The sequence below is a fragment of the Nuphar pumila genome, chromosome 17 (genome assembly GCF_984573655.1).
Source record: "Nuphar pumila chromosome 17, dmNupPumi1.hap1.1, whole genome shotgun sequence".
NCBI classification, from domain to species: domain Eukaryota; kingdom Viridiplantae; phylum Streptophyta; class Magnoliopsida; order Nymphaeales; family Nymphaeaceae; genus Nuphar; species Nuphar pumila.
The window spans coordinates 80,713,862-80,740,450 of record NC_143265.1 but is presented as its reverse complement, the minus strand read 5'-3'; the positions used below and the strand labels follow the sequence as shown (position 1 = coordinate 80,740,450).

The 26,589-nt window shown below is 35.3% G+C and overlaps 1 protein-coding gene across 4 annotated transcripts; it reads left to right on the top strand.

Annotated features, from left to right (window-relative positions):
• Positions 1-242: 242 nt before the first annotated feature.
• LOC149812439 (uncharacterized) lies at positions 243-13,679 on the top strand. Of its 4 annotated transcripts, none has more exons than XM_089993787.1 (13): positions 243-630; positions 3,664-3,702; positions 3,788-3,936; positions 4,117-4,192; positions 6,397-6,694; positions 6,797-6,906; positions 7,036-7,083; positions 7,186-7,392; positions 7,746-7,847; positions 12,868-13,004; positions 13,096-13,249; positions 13,348-13,425; positions 13,502-13,679. In XM_089993787.1, the coding sequence occupies exons 1-13, from the start codon at positions 434-436 to the stop codon at positions 13,524-13,526; spliced, it is 1,620 nt and encodes a 539-aa protein (XP_089849913.1). In that variant the 5' UTR covers positions 243-433; the 3' UTR covers positions 13,527-13,679. The 4 variants fall into 4 exon arrangements, with proteins under 4 accessions (XP_089849913.1, XP_089849912.1, XP_089849915.1 ...); XM_089993786.1 differs by having other exon boundaries at positions 12,802-13,004; XM_089993789.1 differs by lacking the exons at positions 12,868-13,004; positions 13,348-13,425; positions 13,502-13,679 and having other exon boundaries at positions 13,096-13,233.
• The last annotated feature ends 12,910 nt before the right edge of the window (positions 13,680-26,589 follow it).

The window sequence follows — 26,589 nt, the reverse complement described above, 5'->3', positions numbered from 1 at the left end:
CAACTATGTTTTTTTTGAGGGTCCTAACAGTGACCTAAGAAAAGGAGGCACGATGATGCCCGTTCTCTTGTCAAAATATCGTCGATATTTTAGACGTAGATTGATTATTAAGAATATAAATTCCGGAACCTATTCTAACATTTATTATTCAAGAATAAGATGGCGGATTCGGATCACAAGTTTGACTGAACCCGATCCATTTGACTCTCACCTTAGCTATAAAAGGCGAAAAGTAGACCCAGCAAACGCTTTGCCTCTCTCTCTCTCTCTCTCATCTCCGAATTGGGGGGAGAAATTGCCAGCGCGTGTGGGTTTCAGAGTGAAATTAGGGTTTGGCTTCTTCCTTCTTCCCGCGATCCTGAAAATCTAGGGTTTTCAGGGCTCCCCCGTTCGGGATTCCGAAGCCCTAGAGAGCGGAGAGTGGGAGGGGAAGATGTGGCACGAAGCTCGGCGGTCGGAGAGGAAGGTCCACGACCTGATGGATGCCGCTCGGAAGCGGGCACAGCGCCGGGCGGTCTTCCTCGCTAAGAGGCGCGGCGACCCGCAGCAGTCGATCCAGGTCGTCGGCTCCCGATGCCGCGTTTACCGCGACGACGGGCTATACCAGGCCACCCAGGACCAACAAGGACTGTGAGAACCTCCTGTCCCTTTCCTTTTTTCTCTGCCTTTCTTCTCTGATTTTTTATTCTTTTCTGTTTTTTGAGTTTTTCGTGGTTTTTGTGTTGCGGGTTTGTGATTTCCGGGTTTCGGACTTTTTTTTTTTTTCTTCTGTTGCAGTGAGGAGTTGAGTTTTTCCTTTTCTCTTTGAATGTTGGGATTTTGAATGTATCTGCTAGTTGAGTGAGCGTATGGGACTGGTTTGAGCTTGTAATTCGTGTTTGATTCATGTGTCCACTCTTTCCTTTTCTTGTTTATTTCAGACTTTTGTGCAAAGGATTTCCCGAGTTTATATATTGCTCAATGGACGTGCGGATGATGTTTCTTTGATCCTTGGCGTGCATTACGCTCATGCTGCTTTGTTGCTTAGTTCTTTAGTATCCATCTTGCAATGTATTGCTATCATTTTTATTTGGGAAAATGTTGGCTAATCTTGATGACATCATACTACCATCTAGCAGAAATTCGTAAATATGAACACTGCTTCTTTTATTAAGAACCACGCTTTGGATCGTGTTGTTTCAATGTAAAAACACTATTATTTTTTTCAATCGTGAAAGTTTGGTGCATTGTGGACCGTTGATGTTCTATGCTCTTAAAAACCCTGCTTACACAGCACAATCAGACAATCTGAAACATGTTTTTTTTTTCACTAAATGAACACTGTAGATCATATTTATAGGACTTGCTCCATTAAACATTCAAGAAAATGTTAAAAAACTAGTGGTTTCAAGTAGATACTACCCGCTCACTAGTGTAGCCAGTATCCTACAGCAATGGGCTAAAAGAATTTGATATAATATTGAATGCCATATTGAAATTATATATATATATATATATATATAGATAGATAGATAGATAGATAGAGAGAGAGAGAGAGAGAGAGAGAGAGAGAGAGAGAGAGAGAGAGAGAGAGAGAGAGAGAGAGAGAGAGAGAGAGAGAGAGAGAGAGCATAGGTGCTTGCTATACGTTCTTTGATGGGTTTTTCAGGTTTTTTTTGTTTCAAATTCTGACCATATAGATGTGATCTATGTACTTGATTTTATAGTGATAAACTCTTGAAGTGTTCGATTCTGACACATGGGTGGGCTTTTATAAGGTTCAAAAAATCATCGGTCCAAAATCTTTGTAAAATTTTGAGGCTCCAAATATCATTTTTTTCATCGAAAACACATGATCCAGGTGTGGATTCCTCATAAGACCATGCCAACACATTTATGGGGTCAGAACTACGAAAAAATATTGGAAGAGCAGAAAAAACCATCAAGCACGTATCATGAGCACCTATGCTCTAATATATATATATATATATATATATATATATATATATATATATATATATATATATATATATATATATATATATATATATATATATATATAGCACCCACGTGGGTAAAGAACCCCCTCGTTGGAAGTCATAGTGGGATGTTGTTTTGATCAAATCTAGCCTCATGGATATGTTCAACATGGTCAAAATAGTAGGAATTGACTCTTGGATCATATTTTTTTGACATGAAAATTTGATTTTATTGAGGGTTGAAAATTTGGTACTTTGGAGGCCGTTGATTTTTCAAACCTGCAAAATCTTACATACATGTTGGAAATACCATGATCTAAGCACCTGGAGGATCAGATATGCAAACAACATCAAAAATTTGAAAATATTACAGTTTTTTATTAGGGGGGTTCTTTGTGTATGTGTGTGTGTTTTTATGCAGAGTTGTGAGTCAAGGAAGCGGGAGCGGGAAGCGATACGGCAAGAGGAAGCGGGAAACAAGGCACTTTCAAAATTTTAGAAAGTGGGAAGTGTGGGACAACTTAGAAGTGAATAAGGAATTGTCTCAGAAGCGACCCGGAAGCGACCTAGGAAGCGAGGGAGAAGCGAAAAAAGAGAAAAAAATAAAAATAAAATAAAAATACAAAAAAAAATGGAAAAAGGGGGAATGAAAAGCACGTTTTCCATTTTTGGGAAACACACCTCCCAAAAATGGAAAACACGCTTTAGGGAAGTGTGCTTTCCCAGTTTCTTTGGCATTTCCGGTAACTCTGCTTTTATGTATATGCCTTTTTATCATAGTCACCAATATTGCCAATATTTTGAAAATATCGCGATATTATCGGCAATTTCAAGGTTGCCAATAATATTTGGAATATATCACAATATTTTCAAAATATCGGCAGATAGAAAATATTGTGATAATATCGTGATATTTTCGCAAAATTTTCTGAGTTTTTTGAAAATTTAAGTTTGAATTTCCTATTTTTTGTTTATTTAATATTTTAAAACCTTTAAAATATGTTTCTTTATATTTTTGAAAGAAAAATAATACAAAACTTATTATTTTCTTAGATTTTTTGTTGTTATTTATATTTTTTTTCAATTTTTTACACTCCCGAGATATTCCCAAGATTTATCAACTTTTGAAAATATCTCCGAGAAATACCCTCACCGAGAAATTACCTTTAATGACACAAGTGACTATGCTTTTTGTATTGTTTTCTTCACTCTGGTTATAATCATGTTGCATTTTCTGTTTTCATTCTTTGAACTAAATACATTATAGGTGTATTTGAACGCTTAGTTGGTTTATTTGTTGAGGCATTAGTCTAAAGCTTGCTTGCCTTGGGAGGAAAAGTACAAAACAAATGAAAAATGGAAGGTGATTTGGTTAATCAAAATATATGCTATGGTTAAATCAATTATTTGGCATGTAAACTGCAGCCATCATGCTGTTGGGTATTTTCTGATTTGAAATAAAATAAACATTCACAAATTTGGCTTTGCTTACCCTAAATATGTTCATGTTGCTTGTTTATCAAGTTCTATTAATGGTCTATCCGTCTATCCTGTTTTCTTCAAACCCTTTATTTCTTTTCAACATGACTTTTTTGTTTTTCTTTAAAAGCAAATGATGACAGTATTACATTACAAGGTTTTGAATTATTGGCAAAGTCTGGAACTTCCTTCTTACCAATTTGTATCTGTTGATGCTTTGTTACAGAATACCCTGGAATGGAAAGCAAAATATTTTAATCGACAGGTGACTTTCTGGCCTTTATTTTTATAGTATAATTAAAATTTGACAATTTTTGTTCTCTTACTTCATCTTTTCTGTTTGCTATCAGATTTGATGGGCGTGCTCTTCTTGATTTCATTCGAGACACTGATTCTAGACGTAGCCGGGCTCAAGAAAAAACTGAAGAAGAAGAAGAACTTGAAGAGTTTGTTAATTTTGAGCGTTACCGGGATTTAATTAAGCATCGCCGAAAAGGATGTCGGTACTTCTTGAAATTTCTGACTATGCATAATCCTCAAGCATGTGTTTTCATTCCTGCATTTGTCAATGTTCTGGAACATGAAGTCGTCGTTTTCTCTTTCCTATTTCATGTTATGCTTATGTGCTTTACCTGTGGATATGTCATAAATCACATGCTAAGCATTGTTTGCTCAACAGTTACTGATGAAGAGGGCTTACAGCATACTAGTCAAGATATGGAGGCAAGAGTCACAGCTACTTTTATGTCAGACAGGTGAATTTTCTGTGCTGGTATTATCCCTTTTTTGGTTAATTGGTTACTGACATGCTTAATCTATGGAAGTCTGTTTTAGTCAGTGGTCAGTGTTGTAAGTATCATACGATATGTATCGTATCTATGGGGTTTTCTGATATGATACACACCCATATCTTGATACGTGTGTGTATGTTACGATACACCTCTATATCTTACAATACACCTTTATATCTTAAGATACACTCCGATACGGGACGTATCTTAAGATACGCTATAAATGCTGTTTAAGTGCACTTGTTTCATTTTTTTTTCAAAAACATATAAGATCCCTTGGGGCTAGTTCATATTTATCCCTAAAGATCTTAAGAGTGATTTACAGATAATTTTTGCAAAAAAAAAAGAGAAGAGAATGATGATGATGATACTTGACATTATCTAATTCATTTTTTTTAATTTTGAATAAATTTGGTTATGTAACATTGTTAAGTATTGAAAAAAACACTTTATGATATTTTTTTGTTTATGTAAACGCACATTATTATGAATCTTGTGACTTATTAGCTTAGATTCATGATTTAATATGCATATTATTTCATACTTCACATTTTTCTTGTTAGATATGCATGCCATTTATAGCATATTATTTTGATTATTGAATCTTTGATGTCTTATGCATGTCATTCATTGCACATAATTGTTTTGATATGTGATATTGTAGTTTTATCTTATGCTATTCATTGTGTTATGAAATATTTTTAGATTTTTCCTGATTTTTTATTCAAAACATATGATTTTTTATGATACAATACATATCTTATGTTGGGCCCATCTGATACGGGTTACAATACGCTTTTTACAGCCTTGGTTTTAGCGCTTCAATTTTGCTGTTGTCTTGTCTTTTCCCTGATTGTTGGTCCTTGTTATGCTTGACAAAAATCTTGTTAAGAAGCTCTTTTGATGAATGTTATCATGTCATTCTGTGATGGATTTGACCTATGTCACATAGGTGGCACTTTAAAAAAACTTGGGTGCAGGGGTGAGGGAGGGTATATATATGGGTAACCTTGAGCCCCCCCCCCCCCCCCACACACACATTAAAAAAATATGGGGGGGGGGGAGTTACCTTGACTCCCCCCCAAACCCCCAATTAAAAAAAATAGGGGTACCTCGAGCCCTATTTGACGTCTATCACACAGGTACTCCATTTTTGTCCCCCATGTTTTTTCCCCTTATATACTAGTCATATTGAAAAAATCATAAAAATGGCTGTATCCCTGTATCTGCAGCCATATTCATGTGACAAGATTTGACTATAAGCTTGAATCTTATAGTTGACTATATGGTCAATGCAGAGTCCCTTTTTTTTACTACTTCAGTAGTGAGATAATTTTATCCATGTTTACTAGTTTGTTATGGCCAGTAGTGAGACAATTTATCCATGTTTACTAGTTTGTTATGGTCTGGGATCAACTCATATATCCATCATTTGTTGACATTGACTTATACAAAGCACTTCATGCTTTTCTTTAGTCTCAAACTTGTTGGCTAGGTTCTATGTTCTCATGGTTTTTTGCGAGACAATTTGAAATGGAACTTGTGTTAGCATTTCCCCAAATGCACCACACTACTTGTTTTTTAGCATGCCAAAGGGAACAGTTTGGGAGATATTGAAGTCGCTTGTCATGGCCATATGCCTAGGGTTTTGAGATCCTTGGATATGAGGTCCGAGGCTCTCAAATTCACCCTAAAATTTTATGTATCTGGCATCTGTCATATCATAGAAGATAAATCGGTAAGTCTATACAGGCAGGGAATCAAAATGAATGTTCACAACAAGTTTATTATATGGACATGAAAAGCCCATATGCTTCCATGGTACTTGGATACTACTAGATAAAGTATGACATAGATGACAAATACCTCTATTTGACAATCATGGGGCCTAATGTATGGTGGTTTTCCATACAGTGTGGGCAGTATGCTTCCTGATTCAGCTTTTATTAGAGGTGCTAGTATCGTATATGTTGAACTTAGTGAACTATTGTTATAATGCACATTCCTGGGGTTAACCTTAGAAAAACAAATATTTTATCTTCTTTGTATATTTTGAGTGTCTTCTATGTAACAATTGTTCCAGTTAAGAATTGATAAATGCTTGAAACCTGTAATTCTTCAGCTTTTGTAGGTGGTTGTGATCTAATTCATTGATGTGCGTTGAATAGGTCACATTCTGCTCAGCAGCAGCAAGTGAACAAAGGTTCATATTCACAGGTGGGGTTCTCTTATGAAGGAGATGGAAGGGATGACTCCCAGCTTTTGGAAAGTGATGATGATGATGATGACGATGATGAGGATGATGATGAAAAAGAATTCAGCAGTGAGGATAGCAATGATGAAGGAATGGAAGCAATTGGCAGAGAATTTGGAATAAAAAAATTTAACTGGCTTGTACGTATGGATAAAAGAGCTAGGGAGGAAGAGAAACGGCAAAAGGAAGCTGTAAAGGGGGATCCTTCAATGGTAGGGATTGGTTGCTTCTTGATATTATCATTCTTGGTTTTCCCTTTGTTGTATTCTTTTTCTTTTTTTCTTTTCTTGTTACTCATTTTGGAAAACTAACAGAAAAAGCTTAGTCGCAAGGAGAGGAGAAAGGCTTCTCAGATTGAAAGAGAAAGAGATAGGGAAGCTTCACGGATCTCGGGGAGCCGAATGTTCCATCATGACCCATACAGGTAAAGAAGTGATCTCATCTGGTCTTTATGTCCTTTCTTTGGGCAAGCCTTCCATGTTTTCATGCTGCTGTTGCATAAATGCTGTATTTTTAGTTTAAATTTCTGATGGCTAGTGTTATCATTTTTCAGGGAGCCTCGACGAAGCCCAACTTATGAAGCATATTCTCGATCTAGAATGTATGCAGTATGATTCTACTCCATTTTTCCTGGCTGGCTATGCTGATTAGTTTTCTGGATTCCTATCCTGCCATTCTGAGAGAATCCATTTAATTGGCACAGATCAAGATCCAGGTCACGATCACATTCACCTTCATATTCCAGGCGCTATGAGCGTGGTGCTCATACTGATGGTGGGCACCGGAGCAAACCAAAGGCTCCAAAAATAGAGTACATTACGGAGTTTGGGGCCTCATCAGACATGGATGATCAAAAGCTGGAAGGGATCTCCCCACCACAATCTCCTCCTCGAGTTGATGCACTTAACCGGTCGGAGCACTCGACCTTTAAGTCCTGCACAGATAACTTGGACAATGTTTTCTCTCCTGCAACTTATTCTGATGCTTCAAGTGGTTACCTAAGGAAGGCACTTTGGGTTTTGGGTTAGGTCGGGCATAGGTGTTAAATTGATATCAGGGGAAATACCTTGAAATTTGCAGCTGGCAAGAGAACCTTTAATTGGATTAATATGGAGTTCTTCCTGCTAAAGCATATACATATATGACATTTCTTCTTTTTCTTTGGCATCAAGTGATACATTTTCATGATCAATTCCAAAGCGCTCACATTAAAAGGAACTGTGGTACTGCAGTGGACTGTTTTCTGATCCTGTATTTTTACAGGCCTTCTGCTGGTCGTATACTGGAGGCACTGCACGTTGATCCTGCATCATCAGTTTCCCCTGATCTGGAAAAGAATGTGAAAGTTTTAAAGACTCCTGTTAGGTATTTGTGCACCAGACCCAACTTATGCTGCCATTACCACTTCTGCTCTATGTGACTTTACAGAAACATGCCTTTACATAAGAAAAGGTTTGAACACACACACACACACACACACTAGAAAAACCACCTGGCCTATGGAGAGAGAGAGAGAGAGAGAGAGAGAGAGAGAGAGAGAGAGAGAGAGAGAGAGAGAGAGAGAGAGAGAGAGAGAGAGAGAGAGAGAGAGAGAGTTTTGTCAGCATGAAATGACTGCAGAATTAAAAGGCAGTATTCATTCTCACAAAAATACTTGTTATCACACTATTCAGTATATGCCATTGATATTTTTGCATGCATTTGTTACATATATTTAATTGAGATTCCACTAATACATATCGGATCAATAACACTGTTGTAAGAACCCACTATAAGGACTTGGGGATCACCGGTATCTATGACTTCTTTTTGAGTTTGAGAAAGTGTCTCGGCTTTGGAGAGGGCTTTAGCCATTTCTTTTATCGCATGCTATTTATTTTTTCATTGTCATCATTAATAAACTGAACAAAAATAACTTGATTCATCAGCTTGCTGCACATCCATGATTAAATATATAGAACTCAGTATAACAAAACCATAAACTACTAGGACTAAAATATAGCAACCAGATGTTGGATATTAATACCGAACAGTTCACTTCGACAAGTTGCAGATGCTTTCCTGATTCTCAAAGTATATTCCAATAGCGGAAACTAAGGAAATCCATAACAAACTGATTTTCAGAAATTCAGAAAAAACTTATAAAACAGAGTTCTAACCCAACAATTAGCATCACTGCCTTGTAAACTATGCATTTCATAACAAAAAACCGATGACAACACTCTATGATGTTATTTAAGCTTCAAAAGGAAACAATCAGGGCGATCCACTTGCTACAACAATTGCTAGCTCTTTCAAGCTAGGAATATGGTTGCTCTACTCAGAATGTTTGGAACAAGAATGAGCATGTTGATGTAAAATCTACGCAGGAAAGACATTCTGTTAACAAAATGTTTTGCAGAGAAAGGAAAATGTATGTAAATAAGGAAGAAGCAAATCTACAACAAATACTCAAGTATCATATTCAATTATTTAGATTTGAGAAGCCAATAATGTTTTGGAAAATTCGTAAAAATGTATGCTTGCACAACATTTGTGTTCTCTTTCATTTAAAAAAATCTAAAGCATGTGACTCATTTCTTCATTATCTTCTGCATATAACAACAGTACCTACTACTCAACTTTAGAACCAGTCGTAGAGCAACATAAGAGAGAACAAGTCACAAGGCCTCTAAATGAGAAGCTATGTAACATAGACACTGCATGTTTGCCATCGTACGCATGTCGACACGTGACGACACGGGTGTGGGTACCGGATGCAGTGTGGGTATGCCCTGGGTCAGGTCCTGCACTGCTCCAGGTTGGCTCCAACTAAGACCCAACCCGAAACCCATTTCTTTTTTTGTTTGTTTTTTTCTCTGTCGAAACCCTCCCCCTTCCCACCCTTGGCAGAGAGAGAGAGAGAGAGAGAGAGAGAGAGAGAGAGAGAGAGAGAGAGAGATGGTTAATAAGAGGGGGAATGGGGGTCACAAGGTACCCTTCCCCTTTTATAATAAAAGTGGGATGGGGGGTCACCAGTTACCCCCTTCCCCTTTTATAATAAAAGTGGGATGGGGGGTCATGAGTTACCCCCTTCCCCTTTTATAATAAAAGGAGATGGGGTGAAGAGCTACCCTTCCCTTATATAATAAAAGGGTATTTTTATTATAAAAGGAGAAAAAATACAGTAAATATCATTTATTTTTAAAAATAAATATTAAATTTTATATATAAAGAGGTGTCCCTGTATCCACATATTTTGGAATTGCCATGCCGTATCCGCACCCATACCCATGTGACATAGATGAGAGGGCTTCTTTAAGAGTTCTTCTCATATACAAAGTCCCTCACACTCTCTCATAAAGTCATAATCCAGTAGTTTGTACCTACCAATCATAGTTGGCAAACCTGGCGAGTCGACTCGGGAATCGCCATAGTCAACCCGGATTAGACCCTAACTGGGTCACCGATTCAGGACCACTGATCCACATGCTTCTTATGTGTATTTTGTCATCCATTTTGTGGTTTTAATGTGTAATGCTCATAAAAGAATACTTGTTATAAAGAATCATATGTTTTTACGTCATAGATATGAACAATTATGTATAGCTGAATACTTATATAACTTAAGTCATTTTTGTCATCCATTTTGTGGTTTTAATGTGTAATGCTCATAAAAGAATACTTATAAAGAATCATATGTTTTTAATTTGTAAATATTAACAATTATGTGTAGTTGAATACTTATATAACGTAGTCATTGATGCCATGTGTTAAATTTAGTGATTATACAGTACGGATTATACAGCGCTAGAAAATGCATAGTCCTAACTCGTCCAAGTTACCGAGTTGACTCGCGAGTTAAGGGTCGGGCAATCCGAATCTGAGTCATGAGTTTGCCAACTATGCTGCCAATATACTAAAATACAAGGCCCTTTAATTGTTGATAGAATCTTAAGAACAAATACATGGTCTTTTTTCAAAACATTAACAAACCCTTCTATGGCATAGCGATCTGAGAACAGGGGCCATTGGAACTACAGATACCGATACCAACAGCGATGCCACCGTCAACACTCCCACTATCATCACCACCAACCCAAAACCCTCCGTTCAATTAATAAGATGAGAACAAACTTTAGATAGCAGGCTTGTGCATGACCTCAATTAGGATTGGAAAGTTTTCTATTCATGTTTAGTAACTGCCTCAACTACTGTTTCTCTAATTCTTACTTGATTAAGAATTTCTGTTCCATTAGGATGTGCATGACAGGGCCAAGGATCTCGTCAATGCTTTGATCCTATGACCAGATTGTCCCTTATTATAAGTAGCACCCAATGTGTTCTTTCACCATATTAACAGCAGAAACAATCATAAAAATTGCAAACTTAATTAGAAATAAATCTCTCTCTTGACAAATTAAAATCACTCCCTCTAAAAACATTTTCTTTACAAAATAAGTTAAATAAGAAAAACAGAAATAAATAGTATAATAAAAAATGGAAGGAAATTCTAAACAACGAAAGTTGCAAAAAATGTGGCCATGCCAAAAGGTATAATAGAGGATTGTAAAACCACGTAAAGCACAACTGATCAGCTATCTTTGACTTTTGCTGGTGTGAAGCTTAAAATAAAATGTAGAAAAAAAGAGAAAGATGTGTCTCCACATAACCTCGATTAGAAAGCTGGACATTATCCCCATTAGAAAGGTGCCCCATGACTTTTGTTTGGATAAAAAACAATGACACATTAGAAAAACTCTACTAACCTCTTGTTCCCCTGAACATGGCATCTGTGGTTGCCAAGAACAATGGCCAAACAAGTGCTCAATCAGAAAAAAGAAGAGGAGAATTGCATAGGGACATGTATACCCACAAAAGAACAAGTCTGAAAATCTAATGTACTAAAAACCAGTGTTTAAATCAATTCCAAAATCCCAAAAAAAAGGAGAGAGAGAGAGAGAGAGAGAGAGAGAGAGAGAGAGAGAGAGAGAGAGAGAGAGAGAGAGAGAGAGAGAGAGAGAGAGCTGTCCTCCATCTTTAAGAAGGGCCTCTTGGGGGCTATTTTGGAGCAGGTGATGGGAGGACTCAGAGAAGGATGGGAAGGGTTTGGGGATGGTTTGTGAGAGAGAGAAGTGTGAAATCCTTACATGTGACATGTCTAATCAATTAACCTTAACCTTTACCCAAAAAACTTGAAAGATGTTCAAAATACAAATATATTATTAATGACAATAAATCCAGATTACTTAGTTTGTTATTTTTGAAATTGTTGTGTAACAGGGACATAATTTGTAAAAACAAAGAAGCCTAAACAAATTTAAAAATGACATTCAACTCACCAGTTGTATTGTCATTTTTTAATTGTTCAAATGCAATTACTTTTTTATTCACCAATGCCTTTGGTATATTTGCAACAGTCATTTGTACGTGCAGTCTACTAGGAAACTTTTTTTGTTACTTTTTTGTAGATCTAACCTTATAGATGTGATCTCCATAGTTTCTTTAGTAGAAAAAAAATTGCATTGTGTTTATATATATTGGCTGCAGTTGTTTGTACTTTGTACGTGCAATCTAGTAGGAAACATTTTTTTCACTTTTTGTAGATCTAACGATATAGATGTGATCTACATATTTTCTTTAGTAGAAAATAAATTTTGCAACATGTAAGTTGGTTTTCCAAGTCCTTCAAAAATTGACAGCCCACAATGTATCAAAATCTCATGACTCAAATAATGGTATTTTTACATTGAAAAGGATGAGCTAAAGTGTGATCCCTATCAAGCAAACCATGCTGAACACATTGATGGAATGGATAGAACTTGCACCTCTAGATTGTACATACAGTAGGCAGTCGCAGGCATGTGTGTGCCTATGCCGCAGGGACACTTCACTTAGCATGTGTATCCCATACCGACACGACACTCAGACACTTCATCAACATAGTCAAACAAGTTTCACATACAGCCAACATTGTGTCATTAACTTCATCTATTTTCTTTTATGATCTTATTTACTTATTCATATTCACTTAGAGTTGTTTTTCTTTTAAATTTGTCATCAATTACATTACATTTCAATTTCAACTTAGTTTCACTATTTAATGTTCCCAACTGTAGTGAATTAAAATTGTTGTTATATGCACAGTCACACACATATACATGTGTGTGTATGGTGGTGTTCCCATATCTTAATTTTTGAAAATTATTGTATCGTACTAAGCGTATCCGCATCGTGTCCCACACCCACATCAGTATCCATGTGACAAGTGTGTGTGTGTGTATCTATATCTGGGACCAGAGAGTTCAAACTTATTCTTATGTACAGATGACACACTCAGATGGTCTTTTAGAAATTATGTTCACTATCCTGTGTTATGCCCACTTGAAAAACTATGTTGTCTCAGCACCTCATCATCTGCATTGGCAAAATTGAGTAAACCTGCTGCTGCTGGGGTGGCCTCGAAGACACAACAGAATGAGAAAAATGAAACACCTCAGGAACGTCTTAAAAGAATCATGAGCAAGCAGCTGAATAAACAAAGTAAATCTTGTCTCGTGTTCCATGCGACTGTTTTAAGTTGATGTTTGTTCTGATATAATTACAAATTTGATGTTGCTTTACAATTTGGCAGTTAAGAAGGATTCAGCTGCTGAGATGGAAAAGAAGCGAGAACAGGAAAGACAAAGGATGGAAAAGCTTGCTGAAACAAGCAGATTAGGGCATTATAGGCGCAGAAGTCGAAGTCGTAGTAGTCGTAGTCGTAGTTACAGCCGTTCTCCTCCAAGGTATGTACGAAGTTACTCTATTTGATATGATAACTTCTAATTTACTAGTTTGTGAAATTCTGCTTCTAAATGTTGGAATGATCTTAATGATATAATAGATACCGTCATAGTAGAAGCAGAAGTCGGAGCAGGAGCCCGAGAAGAAGACATTCACACTCACGCTCTCGGTCACCAAGGTAATTGTGGAATGGAATGAATATGAAGTTTTTATTGTCGACATTTTCATCTTTCTGAACCCTAAATGTCTTGTAGGGTTAGAAGCCGTTGCAGATACTAGGTTCAGCGAAATGGGTGGTGATAGTTTTGTGCACTTTTGTTGTGCCCATCGTATGTGGCTTGTAAATTTTGCCAGTGTTTGTAACTTACAAAGATTATAAACCTTTTTCAGATATTAGTATGTTAAATACAAGTATTCGGTGTTATTCGTGCAGTTATTACCAACAATGCTAGATTCACTGCCATCTGTGTTTGTTGTGATGGAAAAATCTTTTCACAATTGGCAATGTGGTTGGTCGTTTTGGTAAACTGACGGTACTACTTGTTCCAATGACTGCGGTATTCCTGGCTGTAAGCCCAGCGCCGAAAAAGCATGCCTGAAGTTGCATGTCGTTGATAATAGCTTCAAAATAATAATACCAACCTTGACTCTACTAGAGCTAGATTTGTGAGAAATTTGCTTTTAGAAGTTGGTCAAGTAGGCCATTTTACTGGCTGGAAGTTGGTCATGACTTCTGTAATGTATACCCAAGTGGTGCCTATCAATGGAGTGGCTAGTTGTTGCTGTTGAGCTAATGTACTGTTTGAGCCACAAACCTAGTTGCGGGCTTGAGGATTCGTGGAACCAATTGGGAGCCAAGTTGGTAGTTGCAGCCATGATTGGGTTTCTATTTGCCTTGCTTCTTCATTGCTTTTTAATCATCATTATTGCTGATCATGCTGCAGTAGCTTGTGTTAAAGCCATATTCTTACACCCTGTTGAGTTCAGTGGACATTATTCTGGAGTCGATAAATTCTGAGGGGATGTTGGACACAAAGTGGGCTTGAAATTTTGTTCATGGTGTTGCTGAAGCAAAGATGCCGTCTGCATGTGTACCTAAAAAGAGTTGCACCGTTTGGATGACCTTGATTTCATGTGCAAGATCGTGAATCCATCTAGATTGTTGCCACTGAAAAGTCGACTAGGATGATGTGCGAGATGAATTTTGGTTTTTTCACATGGTTGGTTCATGACTATCATTAGGTGCGTCTGCAAGCACCCTCTTGAGAATATCATTCTTTCCATTTTGTTGAGAAAAAGGATTCTCATCCCAACCATTTTCCATTTTCTGGTGCTACCGTCTCTGTTTTTTTTTTTATTAGTCCAGCTTGGGTTAGGCAAGATCCCTACCAGGTATGCAACGATACCATTGGGATTCAAACTTGCAACGTCCCAACACAAGGAGATGTGCACTAGCTGTTCCTACCAGACAAGCGGAGCCCCCGTTGGTATTTTCTCATGCTCTCTTGCAAAAATGAGGAAATGGAGTAGGTGTGTTTGTCCCATATTTGGAGCAGAGGACCGTCTCCATAAGAATGGGAGTCATAGCATGACCTTGTAATCTCCCTTTTTCGGGGAGAACTAGCTTGCTATGGATGAGTGGTATTGATGCACAAAATTGTCTTTGCCTTGGAAACTTTTTCAAAATGACACATGTTATTGCTGGGTTTGTCTTTTTCAGAAAGATGTATTTTTTTTAATTGTCCTCGTCATGCACACATGAGAGAGAGAGAGAGTAAATTGGGAAACGTCCATAAACTTGAGAGTGTGACTTTGATCTAAGCCCTCCATTATATGGGCGGTTTTGGCTAGTTAATTAATTTTCAGTTTCAAATATATATATGTTAAGACAAGGAAGTTGTACATGACAATTCAAGTACAAGATTTTGATGATGAACAATTGAAACAACTGAATTTCAGCTAAGGCAACAAGGAAAGATGAAAAGAATTGAAGAATTTGTGAAGACAGGTGTGCAAATGTAAATTTCTTTAAAAGTTTTAGATTCTTGTAAGAGCCTTACTTTGATTGCATATCTTACTTGCATTTCACCTAAAAATACTTACGAAAAACTTTTCTAAAAGAACCTTTGGCAAAAATCATTTTAGAAAGTCCTTTACCCACATTTTCAAGTTTATCAGTCGACCAATAGACTCATCAGTCGACCAATTTTTTTGTGCCAGTTTTTCAAAGCAAAATATCAACTTTCTGATTAGTCGACTAATCGACTCTTAGTCGACTAATCGACTCTTAGTCGACTAGACAGAATGTTTGATTTCTGAAAAATTTAGCAGGAGTCGACTGAAAGTTTTTTCAGTCTATTGATGATTTTCATCAGTCAACTAACTTTTCTTTAGTTGACTAAGTTTAAAAAAAAAATAGAATTTAAATTTGTTCGGCTAGACACAGTAGTCGATTGACTTTAACTGTTAGTCTGCTCATATTTGATTTCAGTCGACTAATAACTATTTCAGTTGACTAATATAGCTGTTTTTTGAAACTTTTAAAAGGTGCATCTTTTTAGTTTTTCAAACGATTTGATCGTTCAAAACTGATTATTTTGACACCCTTTCATACCTTTAATGTATGAAATTTCTCAGCTATAAATAAGAGTGTGATCTACACTCAACATAATTGAATTGAATCACATTGATTTGAAAGATCAAATTCTTTGTTTTTCACTCCTATTCATTCAAGTATTCGGTTTCTCACTCACTGAGTATTTTTGCTCTAGTTTTTCACTCTGATTCTTTCTGTGAGTTAGTGAAATTGTGAGTTGAGTATTTCAGCAGCCTTAGAAGCCTATTTCACTCCATTTGCATTCATAAGGAAGGCTCGTAGGTTGATTGTAAGTTGGTTATTTCAATTTTTCTGTAAAATGATAGTCTCCTTGGTTTGAAGGAAAAGTTTGCTTTCAGCAGGGTTGTTGCTGAAAGTGTGACCAATTTTGGTCTATTTGATCTTGTGGTGACACAAGTGTGATAATGAAAATCTCAAGCGAGTTTTGCTTGGGGACTGGATGTAGATCTGAAAGACCGAACCAAGATAAAATTATTGTGTTTTTTGTGTGTGATTGCTTTGCAGTATTCAAATTCCTTCAAATTTCAAAGACGAAAATTAAAAGTACTATTCACCCCCCTCTAGTGCTTGTTGCATCGAACCTACAACACTTTCATTTGGTATCAAAGCGAGGTTTGCTATCTTTTGATCTTACCATCATCTAGCATGAGAACAACATCGTCTTCTCAGCACAAAGAATGATTCTCCTCAATTCGTTCTTCTCTCTTTGATGAAACAAACTATGACTATTGAAAAGTAAGAATGACAATATTCTTACAATCCATGGATCTTAAAATTTGGAGAGTCATTTTTAGAAAAGTACCAAGCACCATCAGCTAATTTTAGCCTATGGACCGATGAAGCAAAGAAGACTGCTTCACTCAACGCCAAAGCTATGAATGCGCTATATTGTGCCATTGACAAAGTAGAGTTCAATCGTATCTCTCAATGTTGTACTGCAAATGAAATTTGGCATACTCTTCTCGTGACTCATGAAGGTACGTTAAAGGTAAATGAATCTAAAATTGTCTCTTTAGTTCATAAATTTAAGTTGTTTAAAATAAAGCAAAATGAGTCAATTTCTGACATGATAACTAAAATGACCGATATTACTAATACTCTCAAATCCATTGGGAAAGAATATTCGCAAGTGAATTTAGTTAGAAAAGTCCTGAGGTGTTTAACTCCTGAATGAGAGAAAAAGACCACAATAATAAAGGAAGCCAATGATTTAAACACTCTTTCTCTTAAAGATTTAGTTGGTAATTTGATGACATATGAAGTTCAACTTCAAGATAGATAAGAAAAAGAATCAAAGAAGAAATCTCTTTCATTCAAAGTCACTTCAGACTCTGAAGATTCAGATTCATATGAAGATGAAGATATTGCTCTTATTACTAGGCAATTCAAAAGATTCATAAAAAAAGGGGAGATTTCAAAGAAAGGTGAAGAAAATTAAACCATTAAATCCTGATGAAGTAAAATGTTTTAACTACAAAAAGGCTGAACATATCAAAAGAGATTGTCATCTTCTCAAAATCAAGCCTAAGGACCAATTTAGGAAGAAAAAAGGCATTTCAAGCAAGTTAGGATGAAAGTGACTCTTCTTCTGATGAATAATCAAATGAAAAAATTGCCAACATGTGCTTTGTAGCACAAGAAGACTAGATAAGTCAATTTGATTATGATGACTTATTAGAAGCTTTTAATGATTTATATGCTAAATTTAAGAGTCCAAGTTCTAAAAACAAAGAGTTGAAAACAGAAAATTTGACTTTTTACTCTAAGAATAATTTATTACTTCAAGAAATGAAAGATCTCAATAAGAAAAACTTTTCTCAAGCATCTAAGATAAAAGAAATTGGAATTAAAACCAATGTCTTACAAGAAGAGATATCTAGTTTGAAAGAAAAATCTAATCATCTTCTCTCTATAGTGACTAAGTTCACTAATGGTCAAGAAAATCTAGAAAAACTTCTTGGTTCTCAAAGACGCTCGGTTAATAAAATTAGATTGGGATATAGTTTCTTTAATACTCAAAATAAACCAAACTATGTAGTAAAAAATCAAAGTCAAAATTCTCAATCATTGGTTCAAAGAACTCAATTTTCTAGACATGCATATCATGGTAGAAACATATCATATCATGATACTTTCAATATATATAAGCCTAGACATGTTTATCCATCTTATCATGCTTTCTTCTACAATTTTAAAAATGCTAAAACATTTTATGTTAGAAAGAGTGATTATTTTAAAAGGAAATCAATATTCAAATGGATTTGGGTTCCTAAGACTAACTCTCATGGACCTAAAAATAAAAAGAGGTCAAATGCTTTGTCTTTCAATTTTGTTGAAGGTATACAAAATAAGGAACAAGTGGATCTTGGACAACGGTTGTTCCAAACATATGACTAGAAGGCCAGAGTTATTTTTCACCCTTCAAAGAAATGATAGAGGAACCGTCACCTTTGGTGACAATAGTATGGGAAAGGTAATCGGTATTGGTAATATTGGTAATCCAAAATTTCTCTTGATAGAAAATGTTCTTTTAGTAGAGGGATCAATGCATAATTTGTTATCTATTAGTCAATTATGTGATAAAGGTTTTCTCATTTCTTTTGAATTTGATTTTTGCTTAATTTTTTATTATTGTTAAAAAAAGATCATCTTTAAAAGAAAAAGAAGGAACAATATATATGAACTTTATCTTGATGAGTTACCCACCTTCAATGAAAAATGTCTTATTGCTTCAAATGAAATTCAATGGTCATGCCACAAGAAGCTTGGACATGTTAACTTCGAATTAATTTCTAAGTTATCCAAAAATGATCTTGTTAGAGACCTACCTAGAATATCATATAAAAAAATCATTTATGTGATGCTTCCCAAAGTGGTAAACAAATCAAGAATTCTTTCAAAGCAAAAGATATAATTTCAATAAATCGTCCTTTCAAACTTTTACATTTGATCTATTTGGACCATCTAGAATTCAAAGTTTGAATGGTAATAAATATGCTTTTGTTATAGTAGATGATTATTCTCGTTTTACTTGGGTGATTTTTTTGAAAAACAAAAATGATGCTTTTTCTGAATTTTCTAAACTCTATAGAAGAATTACAAATGAAAAATATACATCTATTATTACTATTCGTAGTGATCATGGAGGAGAATTTGAAAATAAATATTTTTTAAAGTTCTGTGATTTACATGGAATATCTCAAAACTTTTCTTTTCCTAGAGCAGCTCTCCAAAATGGAGTTGTTGAAAGAAAGAATAGAACATTGCCAGAATGTGCTAGAACCATGCTTCAAGATAAAAATTTACCAAAATACTTTTGGGTTGAAGCAGTAAATGCATGTTATGTTTTAAACTGCGTTCTTATTCAACCACTTTTACATAAAATGTGTTTTGAATTGTATTATGATCATATACCAAAGATCTCATATTTCAAAATTTTTGGTAATAAATGCTTCTTGTTAAATACCAAAGATAATCTTGATAAGTTTGATTCAAAATCAGACGAAGCAATATTTCTTGGATATTCTTTTAGAAGCAAAGCTTATCATGTTTTTAATAAAAAAACTTATTGCATTGAAGAGTCTATACATATTGTATTTGATGAGAATTATGAGCAGGTTATACCTCTAAGCGAAAGAAAAGAAGTCATACTTCAAGGAGAACCTTTGATAGAAAGCATTTCACAAGAAAACATTTCTCAAAATCTTCCACCGATTTGGAAAGAACTTCATAATCATCCACATGAGTAGATTATTGAAGAAATAAAGAGTGGTGTCCAAACTAGAAGGGCAATTGGAAGAATATATTGCAAATTTTGCTTTCATATAAAAAACAGAACCAAAGAATACCAATGAAGCTTGTGATGATGAATTTTAGCTTTTGGCCCTTTCTGAAGAACTTAACCAATTCACTCAGAATGATGTATGAGATCTAGTTGATAGACCAAAGGATCATCGGTAATTGGAACAAAATGGGTCTTCCGAAACATGCTAGACGAGAACGGCAGTCATTCGAAACAAAGCAAGGCTAGTAGCACAAGGCTATAACCAAGAAGAAGGCATAGATTTTGATGAAACCTTTGCACCAATAGCTCGATTGGAGTCAATTCAAAAGATGCTTGCTTTTGCTAGCTACATAAATTTTAAATTATACCAAATTGTTGTTAAGAGTGTATTTTTGAATGGATACATCAATGAAGAAGTTTATGTAGAACAACCTTCAGGCTTTGAAGATAAGAAATATCCAGAAAAAGTCTAGAAATTAAAACGAGCTTTATACGGACTCAAACAAGCACCAAGAGCATGGTATGAAAGACTACAAAGTTTTCTAAAAAAAAATGATTTTTTCATAGGTCGGGTAGACTTCACTCTATTTCTTAAAAATATAAAATCAGATATTCTTATTATGCAAATTTATGTTGATAATATAATATTTGGTTATACTAATGATTCTCTTTGCAAAGATTTTACTAAAGCTATGCAAAAAGAGTTTGAAATGAGCTTGATGGGTGAATTGAACTACTTTTTGGACTTCAAATAAAGCAAACTAAAGAAGGAATCTTCATCAACCAAGCCAAGTATACAAAAGAACTTCTTAAAAAATTTGGCATGGAATCATCTAAATCAAGAAGAAATCCTTTGAGCATAACTACCTCTCTTGACAAAGATGAAAACGATAAAACTGTAAATACTAAGCTCTACAGAGGTATGATTGGATATCTACTATACTTAACTGTTAGTCGGCCTAATATAATGTTTAGTGTTTGTATGTGTGCTAGATTTCAAGCTAATATGAAGGAATCTCATTTAATTATTGTAAAACAAATTCTTCGATACTTGAAAAATATTTAAGACTTTGGTTTATTTTACATGAAATCTTCTTCCTTCGATTTAGTTTCATATAGTGATGCAAATTTTGCTGAAAGCAAATCTGATCGCAAGAGTACTAGTGGAACTTGTCACTTCTTAGGACATTTATTAATCTCTTGGTTTAGTAAAAAACAAAATTCAGTATCACTCTCAACTACTGAAGCGGAATATATAGTGGCTAGTTTAGCATGTTCACAAGTACTATGGATGCAACGAACCTTAAGAGATTTTGGTTTGAATTACTCCACAACAATAATTTATTGTGATAACACTAGTGCTATAAATCTTTCAAAAAATCTTGTTCAACACTCAAGAACTAAGCATATTAAAGTGAGACATCATTTTTTATACGATCATGTTTTAAAAGGAGATATTTCTTTAATTTTTATACCCACAAATGCACAACATACCGACATCTTTACTAAACCACTAAAAAATGAAGATTTTATGAGAATTAGAAGAGAACTAGGCATTTGCACATTATTAAACTTATAATTTGTTTTTGAAATCTTTGTTTTACTTGAAAATTTTTAAAACTGAACTTTTTAGTCGACTGATATTTGACGATTAGTCGACTGGTAGTTGGTTATTTTTTAAAAAAAAATGGAACCGATAACTTACTTGTTTAAAAAACAAAGGGCAGTCGACCCTTTTCTTTCAAAATCCCCCATCATGTTTCTCTCTCTCCCTCTCCTTTATAGTAACTGCCCTTTTCTCTCTTTTCTAAAAACCCTCAGTGAATCGACATCCCTCTTCCACTCGTTGGACGACAGCGTCCGATGATGTCACTATAGCGCTGGACACCGGCATCCATTCCGTTCTTCACAGCGTCTCGTCACTCCTTACGACAACACCATCTTTGACAGGTTCCAATTTCTTTGCCCCTTTCTTGACGACAATGCCTCATCAAAAAACCACGTCCGAACATGCTTCCCCTTCCTCATCCACGGCCAAGGGTCAACATGGATTCTCTATTAGCCTTCTTCAAAATCCTCTTTTATATGATAGGTTTAGATCTATATTTGCCCTTCCGATTTTACCCAGTCGAAACGTTCTTTTTCATGTCTATGAACAATATAATCTCAAGGCATTGTTTACAGGGATTTCATATCTTTTTTAAGCTTCTTTCGATTGTGATTATTATCATTTATTGATCCATTTGTTTTACACAAATTTGCAAATAGATCACGATATCAGTTTTCTTCCCTCTCTCATTAGAGATGTTGAAATCAGATTTGATTACAAACTTCTTGGAAAGATTCTTAATGTTTCATCTTTTGACACTCTTTTTAATTCTATTGAACTTGAGAATGAAAAGATTTTCGACCAAATACTACTTTCAGGCGCTCCTCATTGTCCTCCTTTTCAAAATACTAATCTTTAACCTTGCGCATGTATTGCAGGAAGAATTCTTGCTCACAATGTTCTTCCAAAGACAGGATCTTTTGATTATTTTTCCACTAATCTTTCTACTGCTCTATATGTTTTGGAAATATATCTGCAATCTGGGCACATGTCTTCTTTACTACTTTATGAAAGCAAAAACCTTTTCTTCCATATGGCTTAATCCTTACTTGAATCTTTAAATATTTCAAAGTGCCTTTGGATGCTGAAAAGTCTGTTACTCAAAAAAAAAACTTTGATGAAACTGTTCTTAAATGAATGAAACTTTTCTATCTAGTACCTTCATCCTCTAGATCACCTATATCTCCTGAACCATCACCATCTCCTATATCGCCTTCATCTCAAGGCAAAAGAAAGAAATTCTCTACCGGAAAAGATGATGATGAAATTTTGAAATGCATTAAAGCCTTGAAACTTCAACAACATACATTTCATGAAGATGTTACTCAACAACTTTCATCTATTCAGTCTGATATAGTTGAAATCAAGGAGATGCTCAAGCAACACTTCTCTTAAACTTTGTTTACTGATATTGCTTTGATAACATTTTGTTTGGGTTGTAATATTTTGAACTTATATCTGCATTTTTTTATATACTCTGACTCCACCTACTCCTTTTGATCATGAAAAAAGGGGAGAAGAACACTATGCATGAGAAGAATGTGTTTGATGAATGTGTTTGATATTATACTAACTTCTTATGTTTGGACAACATATTGATAGGGGGAGTAAGTTTAAGTTTTCTATTTGTTTATCAATGCTGCATCTGTGACTAGTTTGTCATCATAAAAAAAAGAGGAGATTGTTAAGACAAAGAAGTTGTACAATGTATTTGATGAATGTGTTTGATATTATGCTAACTTCTTATATTTTGACAACATATTAATAGGGGAGTAAGTTTAAGTTTTCTATTTGTTTATCAATGCTCTATCTGTGACTAGTTTGTCATCATAAAAAATGAGGAGATTGTTAAGACAAGAAAGCTATACATGATAATTCAAGTACAAGATTTCGATGATGAACAACTGAATTTCAGCTAAGGCAATGAAGAAAGATAAAAAGAATTGAAGAATTCGTTGAAGAATCTGTGAAGACAAGTGTGCAAATTTAATCTCTTTAAAGGTCTTAGATTCTTGTAAGAGCCTTACTTTGATTGCATATCTTACTTGCATTTCACCTAAAACTACTTAAGAAAAACTTTTCTAAAAGAACCCTTGGCAAAAATCATTTTAGAAAGCTCTTTACCCACATTTTCATATTTATCAGTCGACTAATAGACTCATCAGTCGACTGATTTTTTTACGCCAATTTTTTAAAGCAAAATGTCAACTTTCTGATTAGTCGACTAATCAACTCTTAGTCGACCGGACAGGATGTTCGATTTCTGAAAAATTTAGCGGGAGTCGATTGAAAGTTTTTTCAGTCTACTGATGATTTTCATCAGTCGACTAACTTTTCTTTAGTCGACTAAGTTTAAAAAAAAAATCAGAATTTAAATCTGTTCGGCTAGACACAGTAGTCGACTGACTTTAACTGTCAGTCTACTAATATTTGATTTCAGTCGACTAATATAGTCATTTTCTGAAACTTTTAAAATGTGCATCTTTTTAGTTTTTCAAACGATTTGATCATTCAAAACTGACTGTTTTGATATATTTTCGTACCTCCATCGTATGGAACTCCTCAGCTATAAATAAGAGTGTGATCTACACTCAACATAATTGAATTAAATTGAATTACATTTATTTGAAAGATCAAATTTTTTGTTTTTCACTCCTATTCATTCAAGTATTCGTTTTTTCACTCACTAGTATTTTCGCTCTAGTTTTTTACTCAAATTCTTTTTGTGAGTTAGTGAAATTGTGAGTTGAGTATTTCAGCAGCCTTAAAAGCCTATTCCACTTCATTTGTATTCATAAAAAAGGCTCATAGGTTAATTGTAAGTTGGTTATTTTATTTTTTTTGGAAAAAGACAGTCTCCTTGGTTTGAAGAAGAAGTTTGCTTTCAGCAGGGTTGTTGTTGAAAGTGAGACCGATTTTGGTCTGTTTGATCTTGTGGTGACACAAGTGTGATAGTGAAAATCTCAAACGGGTTTTGCTTGGGGACTTGATGTAGGTTTAGAAGACCGAATCAGGATAAAATTCTTGTGTTTTTTTGTATATGATTGCTTTTCAGTATTTAAATTCCTTTAAATTTTAAAGACGAAAATTAAAAGCACTATTCACCCTCATCTAGTGCTCGCTGCATCAATCCTACAATACTTTCAATATATATATATATATATATATATATATATAGAGAGAGAGAGAGGTTTTATCTTAACAAAACAAAATAATATGAATTTTCCTAAGAAGTGGGACTTTTACAGTGGTCTTTTTTTTTTTTTTGCTTTTTTAAATCTAACCTCTTGACCATACTGATGCCTTTTACGTGCTTGATTTTGTAAGTATCGGCTCTTGAATTGTGGGGTTATGATACATGAGCAGGTTATCAAATCACTTGAAAATTAATGGTTTAGCATTGTTGTAATTATTCAAGCTTCAAAGTGTATTCGTTACTAAAAAAAGAATCAATCTAAATGTTGATCCTCGTTAAATCGATCATGCCAAACATAGCTACAGTTATATTTGCAGAAACAGTTGCTGAAAATGTCTATTTCGTACAAATTCACACAAATCGTAGTTTGTATTTATCATTTAACGGGCTGAAAAATGAATGTTTGCTATTTTTGCAAATAAAAAAAAAGTAAATCACATAATTTCTAATTTGGATTCGCATCGTACCTCTGCAAACATGAGAAAGTTGTGCCCATGGAAAGACAATCACGTGATTTACACTTTCTACAACTTTTCAAGTGATCCATTTTCAAAGCTTGTGAGGTGCTCCATGGCACTCCCTTTTGTTGTATACTTGCATCAACGGATCATTCATTCCCAATGGGACTGGGTAAATCCCATACTTATTATGCTCCCGCTTGATGTGTCTCTTCCAGCACGCCATGGTGCATGAATCATCATAGCATGTGCTTTATTTATGGTGTTAGGCTTTGTGAACTAGCGAACATGAGTTTGGGCAAATCCTGTCTGATGGTGCCTTCATGGCTCAAAGGTTGCCCTTTTGGGATTTAAGAAGGGGTGTCAGCGGGTCGGGTTTGGTTTGGACCCAGGTGAAACTAGACTTGAACCAGATATTCGGGAATGGTATCAGGTCAGGACCCAAGTCTAATCAGGTCTACTATAAGAGAAATCATACCCGGACTCGATAAGAATTCTACATGAACCAGACCTGAACCATAGTCGGTAAAATAATATTTTAAAAATTTGCAGGTCTTAATCAGAACTCAGGTCCGGCCCAAGTCTGATATAAAATTTCACAAACTATACCCGGGTCCATGTATTAATCAGACCTTTGGGTCTGGACCCGTATCTTAATCGGGTCTTTATATTTGTCACCATACCCTGGGTTTGATCCGGCCGGTTGACACCCATTTGAGAGATTCCCTATACGGGTGGGGTTGTTTCTTTGAGCTTCTTCAGTCATCAAAACTAGGGTTGGTCCTTTCACTCATTCCAATGCTGGTGTATAAAATAAGGCATCCAAATCTAACAAGGGCACCATTTGGGTCACTACTCTCTCTCTCCTGTGTTCGTCCATCAGCGCCTGGGGAATAGGGGTGTCAACATATATTAGGTATTGACATGATTCTGACACATACCAGATCCAATAGTGTCAGGGTTTGGTTACAAAGAAGGAGTCTGATTAACTATTGAAATCGTAACTGGGTCCAATCATTAAATGAATCGGGTATGATCTATGAAATTTTATACCAAACCCAAGTCAGACCCAAGTTGCGGTTAAGATCTGCAATTTTTCAATGTAAAAAACAAAAAGTATTATTTTATCGGGTATGAAGTGGGTCTGGTTTGTGTAATTCTTATCGGATTTTGGTATAATTTTTCTTATGAAAAATAAAGTCAAACTCGATTCCAAATCCAACCGCATCACTTAGTTGAAACTGGGTTTGGACCCACCCATTCTAATAGGAATCCGACCCGTTAACACAACTATTAAAGAGGCCCCATAATATCTTATCCGTCTTCCACTACTCATTTCCCCATTAATTTATGTGATGAATTTATACTGAAAGCCTTTAAGCCTAGTGCCTCAATGGGACCCCTCTCAAGTTATTTATTCATGTTTGAAAGCACATGGGGAAAAGCATCCCTCTTGGATAAGCATGGTTTAATTCTGCTTAATCCACTACATGTTAATTAGACAATGGTGTGGGTAACTCCAAGACTACTCACCTTGTGTTGGGACGTTGCAAGTTCGAATCCCAATGGTATCATTGTATAACAGGTAGGAGTCCGCTTAACCCCAGCTTGCCTTTAAAAAAAAAACTCCAAGACTACTTTTAAAGCTAATTTAACTTCAAAATACTTTTGAAACTAA

Excerpts from the sequence above, each read along its gene's own strand:
- LOC149812439 (XM_089993786.1), top strand. The coding sequence starts at position 434 with ATGTGGCACGAAGCTCGGCGGTCGGAGAGGAAGGTCCACGACCTGATG. Across the intron at positions 6,907-7,035 it reads TTCCATCATGACCCATACAG|GGAGCCTCGACGAAGCCCAA; the intron begins GTAAAGAAGTGA and ends ATCATTTTTCAG. Across the intron at positions 7,393-7,745 it reads CGAGTTGATGCACTTAACCG|GCCTTCTGCTGGTCGTATAC; the intron begins GTCGGAGCACTC and ends GTATTTTTACAG.